Raw genomic sequence first — 26682 nt, forward strand, 5'->3', positions numbered from 1 at the left:
AGACAGGCGCCGGAATGTGGTGACTAGGGGCTTTTCACAGTAACTTCATTTGAAGCCTACTTGTGACAATAGGCGATTTTTATTCATTCATTTCAAAATTAACCCCCTCACCAGTCCAAGCCTGAAAACTGGAGCAGTCAGTGTGAATCGGAAACGTGAATTTACAATTACAACCAGAAGAGGAAGGACCCTCAGCCAAAATATAGGTAGCAATCAGACTTTACTGAGCATTTTACACATCAAATGTACCATGTAGCAGAGATCGCTGAGTGTACGCGGAGACATCATAACGTTATTACAGCAGAGTGGGAAGCCATTCAGACCAGAGGTGCCTTTCAGGGTTGGAAGGTTTGTTGAACATGCAACAAACAATAGAGGCAATCTGTCCAGGCTACATTTCCTGCACTTGACATTCTATTGGCTGGAACGTCTCCTCCAAGTTCTTCTCCAGGACTATGTCGTATCTGCACATGTGAGGCCTTTGAGCGAAAGAAATTGACAGCTGTTTTATTTGTCAGCTTTTTGACTTGTTTCTCAATGTCTTTCCCTCTTCTAATTCAGAAGGCACTCATTCCCATAGGGAAATTCCAGAGTCGACCCCATTGACAGTGTCTGTCCCTCCGCAAAGTGGCAATCTTTCAGAGATGGGTAGGACAGTGGTTAGCACTGTTGCTTCACAGCTCCAGGGTCCCAGGTTCGGATCCCGGTTTGGGTCACTGTCTGTGCGGAGTCTGCACATTCCCCCCCACGTCTGTGTGGGTTTCCTCCGGGTGCTCCGGTTTCCTCCCACAGCCCAAAGATGTGCAGGTTAAGTGGATTGGCCATTCTAAATTGCCCTTAGTGTCCAAATAGTTTAGGTGGGGTTGCTGGGTTATGGGGAGAAAGAGGATAGGGTGGAGGTGTGGGGCTTAAGTGGGGTGCTCTTTCCAAGGACCGGTGCAGACTCGATGGGCCAAGTGGCCTCCTTCTGCCCTGTAAATTCTATGCTTCTGTGAGTGCCAATGGGCTACGTATGCAGAGGGCATTGCAGCCTCTATTACTAAGTCGTGGATTATGCACCCCCCACCCTCCCCCCAACGGGAGTCAGGGCATGCTGTTGTGATGCGGAATCTCTGACTTATTTTCTCTTCACTGTCCAGGTGCCTGAGACCAACTACCGTACCCTTAACAGAGGGTGCAAGTGACAGCACGAGGTTAGCAACTGAGAGGTTGTGCATTCAAATGGATGCAGTCCAGATTCACCAGGGCTAAAGAGGATTAAACAGAACAGGATGCATAAAGTAGGCTTTCCATCTATTGGATATAGAAGATTACAAGGTGATCTAACTGGAACGTTTAAGATGATTGAAAGATTTAAGAGGGAGAAATATTTCCCTTACTGTGGGGAATCCAGATCAATAAGGTATAACCTAGAGCCAGGTGATAACTCCAGAACCACAAGGCCAGAAGACATAGGAGCATAAGTCGGCCATTGGGCCCATCAAGTCTGCTCCACCATTCAATGAGATTATGGCTGATCTGATGTGATAACCCTCAAATCCACTTTCCCACCTTATCCCCAGAACCCTTGATTCCCTCGCTGTTTAAAAATCTGTCTATCTCGGCCTTGAACATATTTAATGACCCAGCCTCTACAGCTCACAGATTCCCCACCCTCTGAGGGAAGAAATTCCCCCTCATCTCTGGCTTCAATGGGTGACCCCCTTACTCTGAGATGATGCCCTCTGGGCAGGGGACACAGCTCAGAGTAAGAGGTAGGCCATTTAGGACTGAGATGCGGAGGAATTTCTTCAATTGGAGGATGGTCAATCTTTGGAATGCTTTCCCAGAGAGGAATCTGGAGGATCGGTCATTGAATGTGTTCACGACGGAGATTAATAAATTTCTCGACAGTGAAGACACTAATGGATATGGGGATAGTTCAGCAAAGTGGCATTGAGATAGACAATCAGCCATTATCTAACTGAATGACGGAGCAGGTTCGAGGGGCCGAATGGCCTCCGGCTGCTACTATTTCCTAAGTTCCTTAAAATTGGGTATTGACGGAATGCACTTCTTCACACAAAGAGTAGTGGAAATCTGGAACTCTTTCCCAAAAGAAATTAAAAGGCATCGGGAACCAATTTGTTCGATGCAGTTAAGGTGGAGAACACCCATGATTTAATTGAGTGGCAGAACAGGCTCAAAGGGTTGAATAGTCCCCTCTTGTTCGCCATTGTAAATTAAATAGAGTCACAGAGGGCGTGACAAGGTAAGACCATTAGACATAGGCATTGGAGTAGAATTAGGCTCCTCGGCCCATCGAGTCTGCTCCGCCATTCAATCATGGCTGATATTTTTCTGATCCCCATTCTCCTCTAAAACCATAAGACACAGGAGCAGAATTAGAGGTGGGGTGCTGAGAGGCTGTTCTATCTGGCTGAAGACTCCAGAACAGGGGGTCACAGTGTCAGGATGGGAGGTCAGTCTTACCCTTTCTTTCCTTTCCTCGATACCCACATTACAGTGACTAAAAAAAAATCATTGACTGCAAAGTACTTTGAGTTTCCCAGATTGGTGTGATATAACTGCAAGCTCTTCTTTCCCTATTGCCATTTATTTCTGTCTCTCTCTCTCTCACCATCTGCCACCTCAAATTCTTACATTGTCACAAATTCCCTGGAACTAACCTTTGGGGGTCGGTCAGTGACCTCAGCCTCATTCGAAGTATTCCCAGTTTCAGTTTGGGTTCCACCACATTGGCCGAACTGAACATCAGTGAAACGCTGGCAATATTTCCCACATCTTTATCCACACTGACCAGGAGGGTGACTTCCTTGAACATTTTGAATGACTTCGCCTTTCTGAAGAAGAAGCAAAACAGGGATCGGAGCTCGTACACCTTTTGAAAGTAAATGGCAAGAATATCAATGGGAACAGACATAGCTTCAACACGGCGACTGAAGTTTCCGGGGTGGGAGAAAGAAGGGTAGGAACTGCATGTGTCATGCCTTTTTTTACCCTGGCTGAAAACCAGTGCTCAAATAAAACCAGTTTAGATGCCAGGCACTCTGCTGCAATGTCTGCGTTACTGCAAACACTATTTTAGTTCCTCGCAGCCCTGCCTGTGTCAGCATTGGTCACATCGCTGAGTTGGGCCGTGGGAATTGGGGACAAATTCTTTTAGGCTGACCTGGGTGCACTGTCGTTTCAATGTGTAGCTGCACCAGAAGAGGCTGTAAAACTATAAGAATCGGATTTAATGGAGTAAGGACAATTCTCATCGCTACAACAATCCGGGAAGATCATGCAATCATAGAAAAGTTACAGCACAGAAGAGCCCATCTTGTCCATGCCAGTTGAGGACTCTCAGTTGCCCTTTCTAATCCCACCCTCCTGTACCCGGTCTGTAGCCCTGTAGCTTAGAGCACTTAAGGTGCAGATCCAGGTACTTTTTAAAAGAATTTAGGGTCTCCTCCTCCACCACCAACTCACTCAGCGAATTCCAGACTCCCACCACCCTCTGCGTAAAGAAGATTCTTCCTCATTTCCTCTCTACACCTTCTGACTCTTATCTTGAATCTGTGTCCCCTGTTCTATGATTCTCCACCAGGGGAAGCAATTTGATCCTGTCCACCCTATCTCTTCCCCTCATAATTTTGTACAACTCAATTAAGTCACCCCGCAGCTTTCCTGTTTCCAAAAAAATGACCTCAACCGACCCCAACCTATCCAATCTCTCCTCGTCGCCACACTTTGCTAGCCCTGGCAACATTCTTGTAAAGGTGGGACAGACTGGGGCTCGTGTCGCTGGAGAACTGAGAGTTGTCCTCACAGAGGTCTCGAAGCGTTTAGTGTCAATGTCTTGTCAAATTATATTGTTACGGTTTGTTAATTATTGTTGAAACAAAAGAGGCACGCTGTTGAAGCTTTTCATCCTGCACTCACCGAAACAGATTCACAAGGGAACAGTCGGTGTTCCTCTTACAATTGTTATTCCCAAGAATAGGTCCTGATGACTGCAGGTTGAAAAACTTCAACTGCATGTCTCTTTTTTCAGCAATACTCAAGTTCTGTACTACCCAATGACCGTTCATTCATTACATCTTTAGGGTTCAGAGAAATGGCTGATGGCTATTAATTGTCTTGGAGCAAGTATAAATAGGGGACGGCTGGGACACTGTGTTGATTGGGAGGAGAGCTCTGAGGCTGAGCAAGTGAATGAGCTCTCTCAATAAAGAAAAACTCTGTGCCTCCGTTCTTGCTTCACCAACCGCCTTGTATCCTGTTAACCATTAACAGGGTTGAAGTAAATAAGATGTTTCTATTTCTGGGAGAGTGCAGAACCAGGGGCCATAAATATTAGATAGTCACTCACAAATGTAATGAGGAAAACCATTGTCCAGAGTGGTTAGAATGGGGAACGCACTATCACACGGAAAGGTTGAGGCGAATGACAGGTAGCGTTTAAAGGGAGGCTAGATAGGTAAGTGAGGCAGAAAGGAAGAGAAGGACATGCTGATAGGGTCAGATGAAATAAGGCAGGAGGAGGTTTGCGTGGAGCATCACTGCTAGCAGAGACAGTTTGGGCTTAATGGTCTGTTTCTGTGCTGTGTGGGTGCATTAAAGTTATCCCGTCTATTTACACTGCTCACTGAATCATTGAACAATACTAAATTTCAGTCTACAATTGAGCACTTTGCATGTATCCCAACAGGCACATGCTTTGGTTGACCCTTTAAACTGTCACTCATATACTGAAACAAAGAGGACAATCAATATCTGCACACACATCACTTTCTGGTATTGCAATATTCTATGTCACTGCGTGTATTCTTGCATTGCTTCACAACGTTATCCAGTGGGGCCGTCCAAATGAATTCAGAGGGATGCCAAGCAAAAGCGAATGGAAGGGAGATTCACATGGCTCGGAAAGATTCCTGCATGATGGAAGTTTCCAAGTGGACGGTTGACTGTACTCACCGATTGGGTTTCGATTTCACCAATACTCCATTCTCTCCAGTTAGCCCCACTGTAATGTAACCTCTCCGGGTGTTTTTGTTCCAGGTGATGATCTCCAAAAGGTAATAGTACACTGCATGGTATGACGGAAGAAAGGACATTTAAATGCACAGTTCTGGTCTCCAAATTGCAAAAACGACACTGGGGCACTGGAGATAGAAGAAAATTTGAATCACAAGAACAATCCCAGAAATAAAGTTTATAACTACCAGGAAAGCCTGAACAGACTGGCCATCTTTTCTCTGGAAAAGAAAAGACCGAGGGAGTGACCTGATAACTGTCTTTAAAATTATAGAAAGGTTTGATAGGTTCCACGTAGAGAATATACTACTTGTGGGAGAATCTGAAACTCCATATCACAATTTTGATAGTCACTAATATATTCAATTGGGTATACAGGAGAAACCTCTTTACCCAATGAGTAATGTGAATGTAGCTGTGTTGAATCACACAGGTGTATTTAAAGGGAAAGTTAGATAAACACATGAGAAAGGAAGGAGTTGAATGATATGCTAATAGAATTAGAGATCGATGGGTAGGAAGAGGCTGGAATTGATCATAAACACCAGCATAGATCAATTGGGTTGAATGGCCTGTTTCTGTGCTGCAAGTTCTACGTAAATGATGACAGTTGCATGATAATACAGAAGTGGGATCTTGCTAAAATGAGACATGTTGCCAAAGCTTTTCATCCTACACTCACCAGGTCAAATGCAACAATGCCAAATTTCAAATGATCGCAACGTTCACTCCACAGGAGAAAAGGGTGCAGATTGATTGCCAAGTCGACTCTGATTAGCCAAAGCGTCGTCATGGAGAAAACAATGGGAAACTATAGGCTACCCCCGGGCTCCTGCATAATTCAAAAATGTGCGAGGCTTGAACATGTTCCCTTTGTTTGCAGAGTATGTACGTCACTTATAGCAAGCGTAAATGAGCCATGATAGGAGCTCATTATCGTAAATTGGTAGGTGTACCAATGAGCTTCAAACCACATACCAAGTACTTTGTCAAAAAGTTAGCATCAGGAGTCTAGGTCGAGCTCCGTATACCTTATACCGTATATCTGGTCAAAGCCAAGATGGAATTTCTGCAAAGCTTATTCCAACAGTTCACTGACCAGTGAGAGAAGTCTGTTGCCTGCATCCCGATCAAACAGATCCCAATCAATGAGGCATGCACACAAGCTTCACCAAGGCCAACTTTAAAGCTGTCGAAACAAGCATTCCATGTGCGTTTGCTCCAACGTACATTCCTTGCCTTGGCTATGAATGCCAAGAGCTCCTCAAAGAATTTGAAGATTCTGGCGAACCAGATATTGCCGACCATCTCATCAAAGCACTTGACAATGCGTGCTGGATTCACTGGGGTTAGCTCACTAGCAACCTCATAGTGAGTTGGAGCCTGACCAGCAACATTCACACATGGCATCCCTGACCCCATCGCTGCCGCGTGAAAAATGCCAGCTTGGCATCGCCAACCTGGTACCCTGGCAGTGCCACCTGGGCACCTTGGCAGTTCCACGCTGGCACACAGGTAGCACTGCTAGGGTCCCAGGCTGGCAATGCAAGGGCACCATCCTGCCCAGAGGGCAGGCAGCTGGGGGCCACCGATCCCCTGAGAGACCCTAGGGCAGCACGGTAGCATGGTGGTTAGCACAATTGCTTCACAGCTCCAGGGTCCCAGGTTCAATTCCAGCTTGGGTCACTGTCTGTGCGGAGTCTGCACGTCCTCCCCGTGTGTGCGTGGGTTTCCTCCGGGTGCTCCGGTTTCCTCTCACAGACCAAAGATGTGCAGGTTAGGTGGATTGGCCATGTTAAATTGTCCTTAGTGCCCAAAATTGCTCTTAGTGTTGGGTGGGGTTACTGGGTTATGGGGATAGGGTGGAGGTGTTGACCTTGGGTAGGGTGCTCTTTCCAAGAGCCAGTGCAGACTCGACGGGCCGAATGTCCTCCTGCTGCACTGTAAATTCTATGAAAAAACGTCACTCCGTCTGGTCCCCGTTTTTGGAGACAAGTACTGAACAGCACTCACCCGAGGTCTCTGAGGCAAAGGGATAGATCCCAACGCCGCAGGTGCCTCAGGAAACTGCATATTGAACTGTGACTAGCTGTCTCACTCTAATATCCAGATTTGCCAAAAAGTGCGGACTGGAGAATCCCGAGTGCCCGGAGAATTTAGTGCCCTGTGCCAGTGGGGGTCCGATGCCAGATTCTCCGCTGACTGCCACTGGTGGTGGAGTTGCCGATGCAGTGGACAATCCAGTCCAATGTACGCTAAGATGATCATAGAGTCACTACAGTGCAGAAATAGGCCATTCAGCCCATTGAGTCTGCACCGACCCTCTGAAAGAACACTCTACCTCGGTCAACTCCTGAGCTCACGCCGCCCTATCCTTGTGACCTAACCTGAACATTTCTGGACACTCAGGGGAAATTTAATGTGGCCAATCCATCTAACCCGCACATCTTTGGACTGTGGGAGGAAACCAGAGCACCCGGAGGAAACTCACACAGATCCCCAAGGTCGGAGTTGAGTCCGAGTCCCTTGAGCTATGAGGCAGCAATGCTAACCACTGGGCGACTGTGATTAGGTGGGATTGAGAGCTATGGGGAAAATGTGAGTAGGTGGGACTGAGGGACTTGGGGAGAAGGTGGGTAGGTGGGATTGCGGGACTTGGGGAGAAGGTGGGTAGGTGGGATTGAGGGACTTGGGGAGAAGGTGGGTAGGTGGGATTGAGGGACTTGGGAAGAAGGTGGATGGTTGGGATTGAGGGACTTGGGGAGGAGGTGGGTAGGAGGGTATGAGGGATATGGGGAGAATCTGGGTAGGTGGGACTGAGGGACATGGAGAGAATCTGGGTCGATGGGTTTGAGGGATATGGGCAGAAGGTTTGTAGATGGGATTGAAGTATATGGGGAGAAGGTGGGTAGGTAGGATTTAGGGATATGGGGAGAGGTGGGTGGGATTTGTCCGTGAGAAAAGACAAAGATTGTTGGACCTGTTCCTGTTTCTACAAATCCTTGGGCTGTATTCTACAGTATAAAATATGCATTAGAAAATGACTTACTGCAATACGGATCTTCTGTTGAGGTTTGAAAGAAGACCTTATTTGGAAACCTCATTAAACTGCTGGAGTTTTCCCACTTGTCAATGTGATAGCCTGTATTTCAGTATGGAGAAGGTGAATATTGAGGATTAGCGATTAATACATGAGGAGACAATGAAAAATAATAATCCTCTATTGTATGTTAGACCAGCACAACACGTGGAATTTATAAAGATTTGGATTGGACCCCAAGCTCTTTAAGTGTAGCCAGCTTAAGCGACGTGTGGGTACTTTTAAACTAAATGAAAGATTTGAATTGATATGCAACCTCAGGATGGTCCAAAGCATTTATCAGTCAATCGAGTAGTTTCTTTTGCTGAGGAATAAACATTAGCCGAGGAAGAGCCTTCCTCAAGCTAGCGTAGTGTTATAGATGTTACCCAGGGGATGATATGAGAACCATAGCTTTTCTTGATATTTTTAATCAGTTAGACTTCGTGTACAGACCACAATTTCAAAATTTGCCAATGACGCATAACTTGGAAATGTTGGAAACTGTGAGGAGGATTGTGACAGACTTTCAGAGGACATAGACAGGCTATGGGATGAGCAGACACATGGCAGATGAAATCTAATGCACAGATGCTACCAGGACTTGATGGTTTGAGTTATAAGGAGAGGTTGGATAGGCTGGGACATTTTTCCCTGGAGCGTAGGAGGATGAGGGGTGATCTTATAGAGGCCTATAAAATAATGAGGGGCATCGATAAGGTAGACAGTCGACATCTTCGGCTTCAATGAAGTTACTGTGAAAAGCCCGGTACGGGAATTGAACCCGCGCTGCTGGCCTTGTCCTGCATTACAATAAGGAGAGAGGGGAGAGATTCAGAAGAGACCAGAGAGGAAATTTCTTCACACAGAGGGTGGTGAGCACCTGGAACAGGCTGCCAGAGGCAGTGGTAGAGGCAGGTATGATTTTGTCTTTGAAAAAGCAGTTAGACAGTTAGATGGGCAGGGTGGTATAGAGGGATATGGGCCAAATGCGGGCAAGTGGGACTAGCTTAGTGATAGAAACTGGATGGCATGGACAAGCTGGGCCGAAGGGGGGGCCAGGTGGAGGGGAAGGGGGAAGGGGCAGGGGGTTGGGGCTGGGAGGGGGGGTGGGGGGTGGGTCACAGTTTCAGAATCAGCGGCCGGCCCTTTAAGACTGAGGTGAGGAGGAGTTTCCTCGCTCGAAGAGTTGTGAATTTTTGAATTCTCTCTCGCTGAGACCTGTAGATGGTCAGTTATTGAGCATATTTAACATTGAGACATATGGACACCAACTGAGACATGGATAAGGAAACAGAAGAAGGAAGTGGCAATTTATAGAAAATATTATTCATGATCTTATGGAATGGGAAAGCAGGCTCGAGGATCTACTCTGCTCCAATTTTGACGCTTTGTTCTCGTCGAGCTAGATTTTGTTGTCCAACACACCAAAAAATCAGTCAGTCCATTGTTTCAATGACTGCTCTTTTAAAGAGCCATCAAATTTGCTCCACTTCCCAAATCTTGCCCCAGAGTCCTGCATTTTTCTCCTTTGAAGTTGTTATCCAATTATGGAATAGATTTCCCCTGCCTTTTCAGACAGCACATTCCAGATCATGACTAATCTCTACATAAACAATTTTTCCCCTCATCTCCCCCTGTATCTTTTGCCAATTATCTCCAATCTGTGTCCTCTGGTACTGAATCCTGCCATTTGATACATTGCCTCCTCTGTAAGCTCTGCCTTGTGTGCTCTATCAAAATCCTTCATGTTGAATACCTCTATATTTTCAATACCTTGGGTATTGAACCAAGACTCCAACAAGAATTATCACCATCAGGCAAGGAGATGAGACAATCAACAACAACAATAAAAACATGGGATCTAGAAAGATACTTCTTACCGAATATAGGATAGGTACTGTCTTGCTGTGTGCAACGGGCATCCAGGAATTCTTCATACGATGCACAAGGAAAAACGGTGATATTACAGGAGAAGTTCATGGACTTTATATACAAATAGACAGATCTTTGATGGTCGCACACCATATACTTTTTTCCTAGAGGTAACAAAATAGATAAAGTAGCTGCATTAAACTTGCATCAAACTTTGGTGAGATCACACTGCAAGCACCGTGAGCATTTCACCTCTCCTCTGAATGGCTAGCAGCTCTTAGAGGTGGGACATTCTGCCTCAAGAGAGGCAGAAGCCATGACCTCAGGTAGATTAATAACCTGAGCTGTGCAAAATAGCATCAATGCTTCCAGGGCTGGTAGAGATGGACTTCCCATCGATTTACCAGCCGCTGTGCTGAGCCTCCACCTGCATACCAAACCCTGGTCTTTGTCTCCACCACTTTCTATAGCAATGCGTTGAATGGGCGAGAGTCTCTGACCTCCTTGTGGAGTGTATCCCAGTGGTGGGAGGCAGCCGACCGTTGGCCAATGGGAATTTTTATTGAATCCACCTCACATCGCCGGGAAATCCGTGGCAGGGGGTGTGCATCATCGGAGGAACAGAAAGATCCCACCAGTGCAAACAGCTGGATGATCTCGCCCCCTATCTCATTAGGTTATTTGCTTACATTCTGTAAGCAAATGTTCAGTGTACCTGGACATTTTAAATCCTTTCGCTCCTTCATATCCTGTTGTACGGAAAGAGCCAGTTGGGAGCTGACTTCACGGAACTAGTGATTATGATGGATAATGCACCACCTGAACTGATGGTGGAAGCTCAGTCAGTAATAACCCAGAAAATAATTGAAAATATTCTTCAAAAGAACAATTTGCAGGGAAAAGTGGGGCAGTCCAGATAGCTCGTTAACGAGCTGGAAGAGGAATGATGGACCAAATGGTCATTCTCTGCACACCGATAAGGAGATATTTTTTCTCTCAGAGGGTTGTGAGTCTCTGAAGCAGCAGCAGAGTCCTTGAATATTCTTAAGGCAGAGCTGGATAGATTCCTGAGTAACAAGGCGGTAAAAGGTTATCAAGAATGAGCAGGAATGTGGAGTGGAGTTACAATCAAAGAACAAAGAACAAAGAAAAGTACAGCACAGGAACAGGCCCTTCAGCCCTCCAAGCCTGTGCCGACCATGCTGCCCGTCCAAACTAAAATCTTCTACACTTGCTGGGTCCGTATCCCTCTATTCCCATCCTATTCATGTATTTGTCAAGATGCTCCTTAAATATCACGATTGTCCCTGCTTCCACCACCTCCTCCGGCAGCGAGTTCCAGGCACCCACTACCCTCTGTGTAAAACACTTGCCTCGGACATCTCCTCTAAACATTGCCCCTCACACGTTAAACCTATGCCCCCTAGTAATTGACCCCTCTACCCTGGGAAAAAGCCTCTGACTATCCACTCTGTCTATGCCCCTCATAATTCTGTCGACCTCTGTCAGGTCGCCCCTCAACCTCCTTCGTTCCAGTGAGGAAAGCCTCGATCAGCCTCGAAAATTCAGATCAGCCTTAATCTTATTGAATGGTGGAACAGGCTCGAAGGGCCGAGTGGCCTGCTCCTGCTCCTAATTATTACGTTATTCTATATTCTGATGCGAATGTCTTTGTTCCAAAGTGAGCGGCTTCAATCCTTTGCCATTTGCTGCAACTTTCCCCACAGAGTTAATGGGGATAATATAGACCAGGGGTGGGCAAACTACGGCCCGCGGGCCGCATGCGGCCCGCCAAAGGTATTTCTGCGGCCCACCAAGTCATTAAAAAAAAAAAAAAAATTTTAAAAATTTTTTTTTTTTTTTTTTTTTAATTTTTTTTTTAAGGTTAATGGGGGGGGCTGTTGGGTTACTTACTGGTATAGGGTGGATACGTTGACTTGAGTAGGGTGATCATTGCTCGGCACAACATCGAGGGCCGAAGGGCCTGTTCTGTGCTGTACTATTCTATGTTCTATATGAGGCGCCCAGAATCATAACCGGGTGAAGTAATTATTTTACTTAATATACTATGCGGCCCTTTGTGAATTTTGAATTTCTGAATGTGGCCCTTGCACGGAAAAGTTTGCCCACCCCTGATATAGACCCAACCCACCAGGAAATTGATGGGAGCGCTTGCCCTGCACTCTACCCAACATAATGTAACGTGTGATCTCAGGCTCTAAGTTTATAATTACAGGGGACATGGATTTGTTCATCAAAGTAGTGATTATCTATGTTCACAAATAGAAGTGTTTGAACCCTGATTGTATCGCTGCTGTTGCTGATGGAATATTGAACTGATGGAAACAATCAAGAACCTAATGGAACTAGAAAGAAGAAGTCAATGAGAGAATCATCTTTTTCACAATCAAATTAAGGCAGATCAAAATCCTACTCACGTTATTTGAATGCAAATTTAAATTTAAGCAGTGCTGTCTCCAAGGGCAAGGCGATATTTTTACATGGCAGCTTTAACTGATGTGAGATATATAAACATGGGTAAATAGGTGAAGTTAATTATTTTTTATCGGTCACAGGGGATTGAAACAAGACATTAACAGATCCCTCCTTTCTCTTTCTTGTCCTCTTCCCCCATTCCATTTCTCCCTTCCTTCGCCTTCTTTTCCTTTTCTGCACAACCTTTGAGTCTGTGATTGTTTTATCTTGCTGGTGAATGAGGGAGAATAACCTCAGGTCAGTTCAAGTACTTTTGATGTCTCGTCATTGTCGCAATGTAGAGAAACACAATTTGCACATGGCAAGATTCACAGGGCGGCACGGTAGCACAGCGGTTAGCACTGTTGCTTCTCAGCTCCAGGGTCCTGGGTTCGGTTCCCGACTTGGGTCACTGTCTGTGCGGAGTCTGCACATTCTCCCTGTGTGTGCGTGGGTTTCCTCCGGGTGCTCCGGTTACCTCCCACAGCCCAAAGATGTGCGGGTTAGGTGGATTGGCTGTGTTAAATTACCCTTAGTGTCCAAAAATGGTAGGTGGGGTTACAGGAATAGGGTGGAGGTGTGGGCTTGAGTGGGGTGCATTTTCCAAAGGCCGGTGCAGAGTCGATGGGCCGAATGGTCTCCTTCTGCACTGTAGATTCTATTATATGATTCTATGATCTATGACTGCAGTAAGAAAAATAAGTTGATGATTTTCTGGTTGGGGGCAGATTGTTCAGAGGGCACTGGGGAGAAATCCCCTCATTTGTCGTATAGAAGTGTGACAGGTTTTCGAATGTCTACTTGAGAGAGCAGCTGGAGCTTTGGTTAACATCCCATCAGAAGGTATGTGCCTCCAACTGGGTGTCACTCCCTCAGTCCTGGCAATAGGAGCTTCACTGTGATCTGACGCACTTGAGTCTCTGATGTGCAACTTCCAACCCATAATTCTGCCTCTGAGACAAGGGGTGATCACCTGCTGAACCAACGCCCACCCCATAAAGTTAGGCCTTCCTCGCCATTCAGGGGAATGGTGAAAGCTTTCTAACAAAATTAAAGTTCCTGGGCTGGATTCTCCGTCAGCGGGATCCTCCACTTTGCCAGCAGCGCACTCACATTCACCCCCGCGGATTTCCCAACGGCGTGGGGGTGGCCCCCAATGGGGTACCCCAATGGCCGGCTGGCGGGATGGAGGATTCCACTGCCGGTGGGGACGCGCCTCCTGTCTTTTAAATGGCGGCCTTTCACTGTTTGTGTGAATTCTCAGAAAATAGTTCCACCTCCATCACAATTCCTCACTTCCTCTCGCTTTCCACTGAGTGATACCAAGAATGGTATTGGGAATTCCCAATTGCCTCATGTTTGGTCAGCAGAGGACAATGATTCTCAGACAGGAGACCTTGATAACATGAGAGACTTTGACCATGTTTCCAAGAGTTGGTACAGCTGCTTGAGTGGCAAGTTAAGGGCAACTTGAAAAGAAATGAAAGACAGAAATGGGGCTGAGTGCCGATACAAACCACCAATGAGAGTAGCCGGGCATCCTGGTTGGTCGGTTCCTCCATTGGCATAATAATCTATACTCCCCAAATATTCTTCATAGCCAAGTGCTGCAGGAAGAAACATTTTTTATTTAATGTTATTTTTGTAACAATTATCTCACCAACATATAAATATCTCGTGAAGAGAGTAAGGATGGTTCAAGAGGGGGACTTTGATGGGAGAGTTAAGCTACTAGAGGGATTGATTTTGATGGAGAGTTCAGGTCCTGGAGAGATCACTGACAGGAAATGGATGAATAGATTTAGAGAGAGACAGGGCATTGGACAGATGGATTTTAGTTGAAGAATGAGGGCACTGTAAGAATGAACTTTGATGGGTTAATTAGGGAACTAGATAGATTTAGAGAGAAGGACTTTGACCGTGGGGGAAGCAAGGTAGCAAAGGAGCAGCACGGTAGCACAAATGGCTAGCACTGCGGCATCACAGCACCGGGGTCCCAGGTTCGATTCCCCGCTGGGTCACTGTCTGTGTGGAGTCTGCATGTTCTCCCCATGTTTGCGTGGGTTTCCTCTGGGTGCTCCGGTTTCCTCCCACAGTCCAAAGACATGCAAATTAGGTGGATTTGCCATGATAAATTGCCCTTAGTGTCCAAAAAGGTTAGGAGGGGTTATTGGGTATGGAGATGGGGTGGAAGTGAGAGTTTAAGTGGGTTGGTGCAGACTTGATGGGCCGAATGGCCTCCTTCTGCACTGTATGTTCTCAGTGTTAGGGTAATAAAGGATGGATTTCTATTGGAGAGTCAGGCCACTCGGCGGTAAATTCTGATGGGATAATTATAGAGTGGGATCGAAACATTATTTTTTAAATGTTACGGTTGTATCAATTATTCCACCAATATATGAAAATCGCTTATTGTCACAAGTAGGCTTCAAATGAAGATACTGTGAAAAGCCCCTAGTTGCCACATTCTGCCGCCTGTTCAGGGAGGCCGGTACGGGAATTGAATCTGCGCTGCTGGCCTGTAATGGTCTGCTTTCAAAGCCAGCAATTTAGCCCTGTGCTAAACCAGCCCCTATATATAAATATCTCACAAGAAAGTCAGGGGACGAGAGGGATGGCTTCAATGAGGCAGTGTGTGAATTGGAAGAGTGGGCTTTGACAGGAGAGTCAGGCATGAATTGAAATCAGGAACTGACTGTGTGACCAGATTGCAGATAACTGAAGCTCCAAATTCTTATCAATGCACCGCCATCTAAATAAATCACAATGTTAATATGAATGTAATGAAGTGCTGAAAATGAAATGAGTAAGAATACCATCTGTATCTGTGTGTAGGACATCAACCAGCTGGGCATCCGCAGGGTCCAGTCTGTCCTCAATACCTTTTCCTCTAAACAGAGGTCCAGCCGGATCAAGACCTACAAAGAAAAAGTAAAACTAACCAACAAATCTCTGACCGCTCGCCTAATTTATCCCTCTCTTTAATAAGGGCGGCAGGTTTGGCTAAGATCAAGCGTAAGGTCAAGACCAAGATGAGGGGCGATGCCTTTTCTTGTCAGCCCGGATCTTGTGTGTGTCTCTCGAGGAGGCCGTGAATTGGGTTCGATTTGGACTTGAATTGGTCTTTGGAGCGAGCAATGAGATGGACTCGGGGCTTGCCCTGTCCACTCTGCACATTGGCTTTGTAACTTTAAGAATGGAATACATTTCTGCTGAAACCAGCAGTATTTAGTCTTTCAGTGATCATACTTCAGGTGTGAGTCTGATCAGTGAATGCCAATTGATCATTAAACAGTGTCGCTGGGGGTGGGGCGGGGTGGGGATTGTCCTCCCCTGTTTTGGGCGCGCGGGAATGGCGGAGATGGTGGAGAATCGAGCGGGAATTCCAAAACGGTTTTTATGCCGGTGGGATTTCCCCCCTCGATTGTTCCCACTGTCCCAGCAGTGGAGCAACGAATTCCCATCATGCAATGACGGGAAACCCATGATAACACGTTTTAATATAATTAGCGAGCCTCCCCACTGTAACATCCATCCATGTAGGAAAGTACCCCTGGCAATAACACAACGCGGCGGCGTTTAAAAGAGGTTTTTTTAAAATGGGAAGCTGGTGAAGGGAACTCACCTGGGTGGCACAGGTAAATACGGTTCCCAGGGGGAGAGTCGTGTCCGAGCAGGCAGGGGGGGAGGGGGGGGGGGGGTCTTCGGGGGAGGTACTGGAGCTCCATGTCCGTGGGGGTGGGTCCGTGGTTTCAATGAGGGGATTCTGTGCTGTGGGGAGGGTGATTCCATTTGGGAGAGAATCCATGGGGGGGTGGGGGGGGGGGGTTCCTCCTTTCTGTTTTTACCTTCTTCGCATTAGGTGCCCTGATCTGCCAGGAGCTGAGGAGTCCACCCAGCTGCCCGATGTCATGGGACCCACCCCTTCAGTTTTTCCGTATAATTGTTTAAAATGACGATGGGCCAAGCTGGCAGTGGAGCTGCTGGGCTCCGCTCCACTTTTCCTGCCTGAGGTCACACACTGAGACACAATAAATGAGAACATTCCGCCCACTGCTAGACTTTCGTTCTGACTCCCCGATATGCACACCGCTCTCACACTGTTTCATTACGCAGTAGATAGGCTGTATCCTACATCACTGAGGGAGGCCATTTGGTCCATCGCAGTCAGACCCACATGGCTAGCACAAGGTTCTTTCAGGCAAATAAAGGCAGTGGTTCAGTAGGCAATACTCTAATCTGGTGTGGATTCAAGTCCTGCTCCTGACTCATAAACACAAATCTCTCGGCTCATACTTTTGTGCAGCTCTCGGTATTGGCGAGAGGAATATCAGCGTTGATTTTCCAATCAAGATTCATGGATTGGGACTTGAATCAATGACCTTCTGATCTCGGTGTTAAGAGTCTGGGTTATAGTGTGCCATAGCTGCATCTCTTAAATGAAATGAAAATTAAAATCGCTTATTGTCACAAATAGACTTCAAATGAAGTTACTGTGAAAAGCCCCTAGTCGCCACATTCCGGCGCCTGTATGGCTTAGCACTCGACACTGGCAAATAGCCAATTAACAAGGGGGAAAACTAGATTACAGGGGACAATAAGCATTAAGGACTCACCCTTGGATCAGTCGGTAACACTTTTGCCTCCGAGGTAAAGATTTGTGGTTCATGTCTCAGCTCAGCTCTGACCATGTAAAATGACAGAGCAGGCTCAAAGGGCCAAGTGGTCTCCTTCTACCCCAAGTCCTAGACTTAACTCCCACTTTGAGTATGTAATATAGCCCCACACTTCAGTGCAACATTAAAGGCATGTACTCTTACAAATGCAATATCAAAATGAGGCCCTGTCTATAATTGTCTAGCTATAATTGACAGGTCATCGCCACATCAAAAGCAGTTCTTTCTGCAAAGAAAAAGAGGAAGTGAAAGTGCTTATCTCCCAGGTGTTTATAACATTGTGGTTAACTTCACAGCAGGGTACTTGAGATGCAGTCAAGCATGAAGGGAAATGAAAATAAACTAGCCAGATACCCGCCAATTATAGTCTATTAAAATATATTTATCTTTGAAATTGAATAGATGCCTCACAGATCTGATATGGGGGTCTCTTATTGGGTGGTCTTTGATATAATGGTCTCTGGTATAGGGGTCTCTGATACGGTGGTGTCTCTGATATGGGAGATCTCTGATGAGGGGTCTCTAATATGTGGGTCTGATATGTGTGGTGATATGCATCCCTGTAAATACACAAGGCGTTAATGTAAATACACGTAGACTAGCTAGACACTAGAGGGAGCACCAGAGACATGACACACAGACATTCAACCGATAGGTCAGTAAGATAGGACACGACCAATGGGCATTCACGACACACACAGAGGTGACACTACCACAGGGGGGCATTGCACCAACCCATATAAAAGGACACAGCACACATGATCTTCCTCTTTTCAGTGGAGACGCTCAGTGAGTACAGACACAGGGTTGATTTGAAACACATCACACTCACCACATAGATTGTAGCAGACTGGTTGGTCAGTCTGAGTAGCTATAGCAGGATTAACAGGAGAGTCGAATCCAAGTAGAAGAATTGTTAACAGTTTAATAAACGTGTTAAAGCTATCTCCAAGTCTGAACCTTCCTTTGTCAGAGTGCACATCAAGGAAGCAGCTTATGCTACGTCAAGAGCATAACAAAACAATATGGAGGGTGCCTTATGGGGTCTCTAATGTGAGGTGGGTCGATGATATAGGGATCTCTGATGGGAGGGGTCAATGATATCAGGAATCTCTGACATGGGGGTCTCTAATGTGGAGGGGTCTCTGACATGGGGCGGTCCATGATGGAGGTCTCAGATATGGGATCTGATGGGATTCTGATGCGGGTTTTGATGCGGGGGTCTGATAGGGGTCTCTAATGGGGGCGTCTGATATGGGGGTCTGAAATGGGGGTCTGATGGGGAGAATCTGATTGGCGTCTCTAATGGAGTGCTGACTGGGAAGTGATGGGGGGCTGGGGGGGCATAATTTGTGTTATGGGGGGAGGGGGCCTTCCAATGTACTTTGGGGACACCTACATTAAATTACATACTTACCCCCTTGACCCATCATGAGGTCCACTGCATATGGGCCACACTTACGAATACTTGCATCAATCCACTCCCACGTGAATTCAGATAGAGAGGGCTCGAGCATCACAGAGGTGTGGAGAAACGGTGTGGAGCTGCGTACAGCCTGTTAATCGGATGCAAATGGGTTCAGATGACTGATTTGCATTCTCTCACTGGAGCGGGACATAGAGCTCAGTTCCACCATAGGCAGGGGACTGGACTATCAGAATGGGATCCTGTTTTTTGCCCCACGCGCGATTCTCCACCATATTGGGAATCCTCCCCACTTCCTGATCCACTAATTCCAGCGTTATCTGCTTATATTTCAGATTCCGAACATCCACTGTATTTTCACAAGGAAGTGAGTTGATGTTCCTCACCCGTTATTCGTCCAATCTGTCCCTTAAAGGTGCTTCCAACAAAGCCAGATATGTGCGCACCAAGACTCACACCGATCATATGAATCAGGTTGAGGGAACCTCCAATTTTCTAAAGAAATAGTATTGATGATAAACAATAATTAATCATTATCATGAAGCTGGAAGTACAGAGCAGTCCTCTGTGTGTAATCTTGGTACATTTTGCATTTCCAAATTGTTAACATTGGGTTGTTTGTAACTGAAGCCCAGCACATAAGCACCAACATTGCCCTGAGGGAGTGCTGCATTGTCAGAGGAGCTGTCCTTCAGTTGTGACATTAAACCAAGGCTTCCTTTGGGCTCTCAAGGAGATGTGAAAATCCCACTGTAATATTCAAAGGAAAGGAGGGCAGTTTTCTTCAGCACCTGACCAATATTTACTCTTCAACCATCACTACCCAAAGCTTGACCATTTATCTATCTCCTGTTTATGGGAGCTTGATGTTTGCTATGGTGGCCAAATTTCAAAAGTGCTTAATTGGCTAAAAAGTGCATTGGGAAAGTTACAACACAAAGATAGGCCTAACACATTAAACCAAATGGTTGGATGGACCTTGTAGCTTGGGCTTTGTCAGTATGAACAATTGGCACCAACCTAGTCCTCCACATCCCCAATTCAAGCTGCCCCTTCTCTCCTCCCCATCCTCTCTACTCCAACCAGGCTGGCATTCTTAATCTCTGTTCCCTCTTCATCACCATTCCCTTTCAACTCATGCTAACACACATCATCCACTCCCAACATCTCCACGTCCTTTCAGCAATCCCAACTTCTACCCTCTTGCCTTTCTCCATCACAGAATCACAGAAAAATGGAGTGCGGAAAAGGCCCTTCGGCCTATCAAGTCTGTACCACTGCATGAAATGCACCAGATCTGCCAATCCTAATCCTTGGCCCATAGCCTCAAATGTTAAGATGTGCAAAGTGTTCATCCAGGTACTTTTAAAGAAAAAAAAATTTAGAGTGCCCAATTCATTTTTTCCAATTAAGGGGCATTTTAGCATGGCCAATCCACCTACCCTGCACATCTTTGGGTTGTGGGGGCGAAACCCACGCAAACACGGGGAGAATGTGCAAACTCCACACGGACAGTAACCTTCCAGGTGCTTTTTAAAGGATGTGAGGCAACCCGCCTCTACCACCCTCCAAGGCAGTGCAATCCAGACCGTCAACACCCTCTGGGTAAAACGTTTTTTCCTCAAATCCCCCCTAACTCCCGCCCCTCACCTTGAACTTGTGTCCCCCTTGTAACCGACCCTTCAACTAAGGGGAACAACTGCTCCCTATCCAGCCTGTCCACGCCATTTATCATCTTGTACACCTCGATCAGATCACCCATCAGTCTTCTCTGCTCCAGAGAAAACAACCCAAGGCTATCCAACCTCCCTTCATAAGTAAAATGTTCCATTTCAGGTAACATCCTAGAGAAACACCTCTGCACCCTCTCCATCACATCCTTCCTATAATGTGGCGACCACAACTGCACACAGTACCCCAGCTGTGGCCTCACCAATGTTCCATATAACTCCAACATGACTTCCTTGCTTCTGTAATCTGTGCCCCAATTGATAACGGCAAGGGTCCCATATGCTTTTTTTCACCACCCTATTCACCTGCCCTTCTGCCTTCAGAGATCTATCGACAAACACGGCAAGGTCTCTTTTTTTCCTCGGAAATTCCCAGTGTGGTGCCATTCATTGAATATTTCCTTGTCAAATTGCTCCTGCCAAAGTATAAACCTCACACTTTTCAGGATTAAATTCCATCTGCCACTTTTCTGCCCATTTGAACATCCCGTCTCTATCTTCCTGCAACCCAAGACTCTCAGTCTCACTGTAAACCACCCGACCAATCTTTGTGTCATCCACAAACTTACTGATCCTACCCCCCACATAGTCCTCTAAGTCATTTATATAAACAACAAATAATAGGGAACCCAGCACAGATCCCTGTGGTACGCCACTGGACACTGGCTCCCAGTCACTAAGAAGTCTTACAACACCGGGTTAAAGTCCAACAGGTTTATTTCATATCACTAGCTTTCGGAGCACTGCTCCTTCCTCAGGTGATTGAAGAGGTATGTGTACGGTGTAAGGTGGATAGGGAACAGCTATTCCCCTTAGTTGAACGGTCGGTTGCAAGTTAGTTGGACACAAACGTACCTCTTCATTCACCTGAGGAAGGAGCAGTTCTCCAAAAGCTGGTGATTTGAAACAAACCTGTTGGACTTTAACCTGGTGTTGTAAGACTTCTTACTGTGCCCAGCCCAGTCCAACGCCGGCATCTCCACATCCAGTCACTAAAGCAGCCGCCTGTCAGCACCCTCTGTCTCCTGCAGATTAGCCAGCTTTGAATCCACCTTATCAAGTTCCCCTGTATCCCATGTGCATTTGTCTTCTTTATAAGTCTCCCATGTGGGACCTTGTCAAATGCTTTGCTGAAATCCATGTAAACTACATCAACCACACTACCCTCATCTGCACACTTAGTCACATGCTCAGAGAATTCAATCAAATTTGTTAGGCATGATCTCCCTCTGACAAAGCCATGTTGACTATTCCTTGAGGTGATATGCATCACTGTATATACACAAGGGATTAATGTAAATACACTACAACTAAGTAAACACTAGAGGGAGCACCAGAGATGTCATGTCATGCAGACAAACAGCTAATGAACACTTAGAATAGGACACAACCAATGAGCAGTTAAGACACCCAGAGGTGAAACTGCCACAAGGGGGAAATCCATATATAAGGACAGGGCACACATGCTCTGTGTCTTTCCACAGGCGACACTTAGAGAGTAGGACAGGGGCAGATCAGAAGCATCACGCCCACCACGTGGCTTAGAGCAGACTGGTTAGTTAGACTGAGTTACTATAGCAAGATTAGCGGGAGAGTCAAACTCATAGAGAACTGTGCTAATGGTTCAATAAATCACATTGAACTTACTTCAAAGTCTGGAGTAACTTTTAGTCAAAGCTGCATCAAGTTGCAGCCTGTGTTATCCCAAAGTACATAACACATCATTCCTAATCAAACCTTGCCTCTACAAGTGGAGATAGGTTCTCTCCTTCATTCCAATTAATTTCCCCTTCCCTCTCTCTTTCCCTGCCTTCATTCTTCTGTCACTGCCATTCATCCCTGCCTCTTCACCACTTTTACCATCATATATTTCTCCCCCACCCAGTCTCCTATTTGCTCTTGTCTCTAATGGTTAAGACCCCGTATAGGTCTACCATTCTGATAGACTTCCCTGCTCCAGGATGCATGAAAGGAGTCAATCATGTCTCAGTGCTTTTACAACAAAGCTCAGGAGCTCTGAGACTGGGAGACATAGAGGCATTGATTTTCTTCTGCTCATGTTGCCATGCAAAACAGTTCCCCTGCTTCTGCTGATACCACAAAAAAAATAGCTGTACATCATCTGATTATTGGATTTATTATTATAGAATCCAACAATCATCTGAAGTGCAGCTGTCAAAGGGATTCTTTCAACAATAAACCAAAAATTCTTACCAATATGTTGCGAATAACAGGCACCAAACTTTTGGCTACTTTTTTGGTGTTGGACACGGCAACTGGATAGTTAATAGTGGTTGCTCCTCTATTCCAATCAACAATGATTAAATTTACTTTGTCCGCCTCGAGCAAACGTTTGGTCATGTTTTCCAACCAATTGGGTTCTGTTCCGAATGGTCTATATCCATGAATAAGGAAGATAGTCTTCTTGCTGACATCCAGCAAACCGGTATAGGTGGCATTGATCAAAGTGGCACAGTCTGAGTTCCTCCCCGTGTAGAGCAGAAGTCTCACTACCAGGTCCGTGCCAATGATTGTATCAGTCATAGGTAGTTTTGTGAAGTTGTGGCACTCTGGTACTTGGCTTACCACTGAATGAAAATAAAACAACGTGAAAACATAAAACGAAAGAAAATGTGTGGAGTGAGACACGTTCCTCGATTCCATTCCGTCTTTTACAGCTGATCGTACAATCTTACTGGCTTTGTATTAGAACCATTTTCTTGAAAGGTTCGGGGGAGGTTTTCTTCGACCATCCAAAATGTTTGGAGTGGAAGTCCACAGTAATTTGGGCATCTGGCTCGATAATCAACATCTATCGTGAGTGGAAGAAGACTGGTGCAAGAAACTTAGCCAAGCCCAATCTGAACACAAACTTCCTCAGCTGGATTCGTCCAATGAGAAAATCAATGGAAAACTGGGAAAGGTGGTGAAAATTCCCTTCATTGCCAAAGAAGTTGAGCTTGGCTGAATGCATTAATTTACCAATGGAATTGTTAAACTGCGGGCATGCTGAAAAGGTTGGTCATATTCATAAGGTTAAAAGATAAGACAACTGCAAGAATTGGAAAGTCTGCAATAAGGCTCGACCAGCATTTATTGCCCATCTCTGACTGCTGTTGAGAGGTGGTGGTTAGTCCCCTTCTGAACTGCAATTCATGGGGTGTAGGTACACCCAGAGTGACGTTGGAAAGAGAGTTCTAGGTTTTTGACCCAGCGACAATCGTGTTGATAGTGGGAGAATTCAGCAATGACAATGCCATTGAACATTAAGGGCCGATGGTTAGATTTTCTCTTGTTGGAGACGGTCATTGTGTGGTGCAAATGTTATTTGTCACTTGACAGAACGAACCTTGACACAGTCCAGGTCTTCGAATCCCTACAATGCAGAAGGAGGCCATTTGCCTTATCGGGTCTACACTGGCCCTTTGAAAGAGCACACTACCCATGTCCCCTCATCTGTCCATCCTGCCCTATTCCTGTAACCCCAGAACCTAACCGTCATATCCCAGGACACTAGGGGGCAATTTATCATGGCCAATCAAACTAACTGAAGATGGTTGGGCGTAAGACACTACCCTGAGGAACTCCTGTCGTGTCGTGATGTCCGCCTGAGATGATTGAGTTCCAACCATCACAACCTTTGTGCGAGGTACGACTCCAATGGGGTAATTCTCACATTGGCAGACTATAGCTACCAGATTTAGTAAGGAGGACTTTGCAAGGTCAACAGGGCTGATTTTCCAGTACCTCAGGCGATGCCCAGATTTGGGGCGTGAGATCTGTTTGAAAGCCGATTTTCCTTCTCCAAAAATGCATAGTGGGGAAGTTGCTGGAGTCCATTATCAAGGTTTTCACAGCACAGCATTTGGAGAGAAGTGGTAAAATCAGATAGGATCAGCATGGATTTATGAAAGGCTTGACAAATCATGCTTGACAAATCAACTGGAATTCTTTGAAGATGTAACTAGTAGAGTTGACCAGGGAGACCGGTGGATGTGGTTTATTTAGACTTTCAGAAGGCTTTCGGCAAGGTCTCTCTTGGCAGATTACTTTGTAAAGTTAAAGCACATGGGATTACGGGTAGGTGAGATGGGATAGAAAGATGGTTCGTAGCCAGGAAGCAAAAAGTTGGAATAAATGGGTATTTTTCCGATTGGCAGGCAGTGACTAGCAGGCTACCACAAGCATCTGTGTTAGGACGCCAACTGTTTACATGATATATTTAGACAACGGAACTAAATGTAGCATTTCCAAGTTTGCAGAGGCTACAAAGTTGGGTTGAGGGGTGAGCTGTGAGGAAGATGCAGAGATGCTTCAGTGGGATTTGGACAGGCTGAGTGAGTGGGCAGATGCATGGCAGATGCAGTATAACGTGGATGAATGTGAGATTATACACTTTGGTAGCAAAATAGGAAGGCAGGTTATTATTTGAATAGGCATAAATTGAGAGAGGTGGATAGTCAGGTAGACCTTTATGCATCAGTCGCTGAAAGTAAGTGCGCAGGTACAGCAGGCAGTGAAGAAGGCAAATGGTACTGTAGTCTTCATAGCAAGAGAATTTGAGCACAGGAATAGTGATGTTTTACTATAATTGTATGTGGAATTGGTGAGGCCATGCCTGGAGCATTGTGTGCCGTTTTTGTCTCCTCATCTGAGGAAGGATGTTCTTGCTATGGAGGGAGTGCAGCAAAGGTTTACCAGGCTGATTTCTGGGATGGCAGGATATCATATGAGGAGAGAATAAGTCGGTTTGAATTATGTTCATTGAAGTTTAGAAGAGTGAGAGGGGATCTCATAGAAACTTATAAAATTCTAACAGGATTAGACAGGGTAGATTCAGAAAGAATGCTCCCGATGGTGGGAGAGTTCAGAACTAGGGGTCATAGTTTGAGGATAAGGGGTAAACCTTTTAGGATAGAGTTGAGGAGAAATTTCTTCACCCAGAGAGTGGTGAATCTGTGGAATTCGCTACCACAGAAAGTAGTTGAGGCGAAAATGGTGTGTAATTTCAAAAAGGAATTAGATATAGTGAGAGGAAATTAAAGGTAGTTACCTGGTATGTAGACTCTGATACACAGAAAGAGCGCCAGCCAGCGGAACATCGTCCTGGGAGTCGTGAAATAAATAGAGGAATACAAAAAAAACAATCAGAACACAGCTGGTAGTAAAAACATGAAGTTAGAGGGTTGCGTTCATTTGCTGTCTGAAATGCAAGGCCTGTTTGCAAAAGACAAACAGCAAAAAACAAACTAACTTCAAGCAGGGTCAATGGACAGTCAAATATCAACGAGGGTTTCCATAGCGACAGGGTTGCAAAGAGCGTGTGAATCAAACTACTTGACAGAAACAAATACAACAGCGGGTCAGCCAGTGAGCGTGGTGTGGAGGGAGGAGCGGGGGATGCATTGATAAATATTACATTGTAGTCAAGGCCCCAGTCAATGTATTCCTGCTGCATGGCTATGGAACTAGCAGCACTCTCAGTCGCTGCTCAGACAGCTGGAACAGTGTCGAATACCTTTCCATGTAGCAATGTCCATTCAAGGCACAGAAGGCGGGAGGGAATGGGCTTTGAGTCAATCAGAGGAGAAGGCGAAATTCAAGAGGACTGACCAAGAGCTCAGATAAAAGACCGAGTTTTTAAATATCGGCCTTGGGAGTTACATGGGGACAAGATACTTGGAGATTTGGTCCCTAATGGTAGAGGAAAGTGGGGAGGGGGAAAAGACCAGAGGAATGGGTTCGATGATGGAGGGTAGCTCTAGTTGGCATGGTAGTACAGTGGTTAGCACTGTTGCTTCACAGTGCCAGAGACTCGGGTTCGATTCCCGGCTTGGGTCACTGTCAGTGCGGAGTCTGTACGTTCTCCCCGTGTCTATGTGCGTTTCTACCGGGCGCTCCGGTTTCCTCCCACAAGTCCCAAAAGACTTAGGTGAATTGGACATTCTGAATTCTCCCTCTGTGTACCCGAACAGGCGCCGGAATGTGGAGACTAGGGGATTTTCACAGTAGCTTCACTGCAGCGTTCATGTAAGCCTACTCGCGACCACTAATAAAAATTATTAGTTGGTGCACTGATAGTGCCCCTAAGAGGTGGTTTGAAATGAAAATGAAATGAAAATCGCTTATTGTCACAAGTATGCTTCAAATGAAGTTACTGCGAAAAGCCCCGAGGGAATGGATACAGGAGAATGGAAAAATAATTAGAAACAGCATACATTAGAGAACACTGTTTTATTTGAAGAGAGTTTTGCCATGATCATTCTGAACCAACTCCTCTGGGCTGACCATGTTCTCAGGGGGCCATAGTCCTGACTGCCAAAGCAAATTTTCGTTTGCCACCTCAAGGACGGCTACTGAGGAGGACAAAGGGAGCGCGTCAAAGACACCCTGAAGGGT

At 45.9% G+C, this 26682-nt stretch overlaps 1 protein-coding gene across 2 annotated transcripts; it reads right to left on the minus strand.

Moving 5' to 3' along the window:
• Positions 1-203: 203 nt before the first annotated feature.
• On the minus strand, positions 204-25719 carry LOC119968717 (lipase member H-like). 2 transcript variants are annotated; one of them, XM_038801342.1, is made up of 11 exons: positions 25703-25719; positions 25337-25389; positions 22498-22871; positions 18940-19048; positions 15268-15369; positions 13969-14058; positions 9985-10140; positions 8072-8164; positions 4963-5074; positions 2670-2843; positions 204-479 (listed from the first exon to the last, which is right to left on the minus strand). In XM_038801342.1, coding segments are annotated over exons 1-11 (1353 nt in total). In that variant the 5' UTR covers positions 25705-25719; the 3' UTR covers positions 204-391. The 2 variants fall into 2 exon arrangements, with proteins under 2 accessions (XP_038657270.1, XP_038657271.1); XM_038801343.1 differs by lacking the exon at positions 25703-25719 and adding an exon at positions 25538-25555.
• Between the last annotated feature and the right edge of the window lie 963 nt (positions 25720-26682).

The sequence above is a fragment of the Scyliorhinus canicula genome, chromosome 7 (assembly GCF_902713615.1).
Source record: "Scyliorhinus canicula chromosome 7, sScyCan1.1, whole genome shotgun sequence".
Lineage (NCBI taxonomy): Eukaryota > Metazoa > Chordata > Chondrichthyes > Carcharhiniformes > Scyliorhinidae > Scyliorhinus > Scyliorhinus canicula.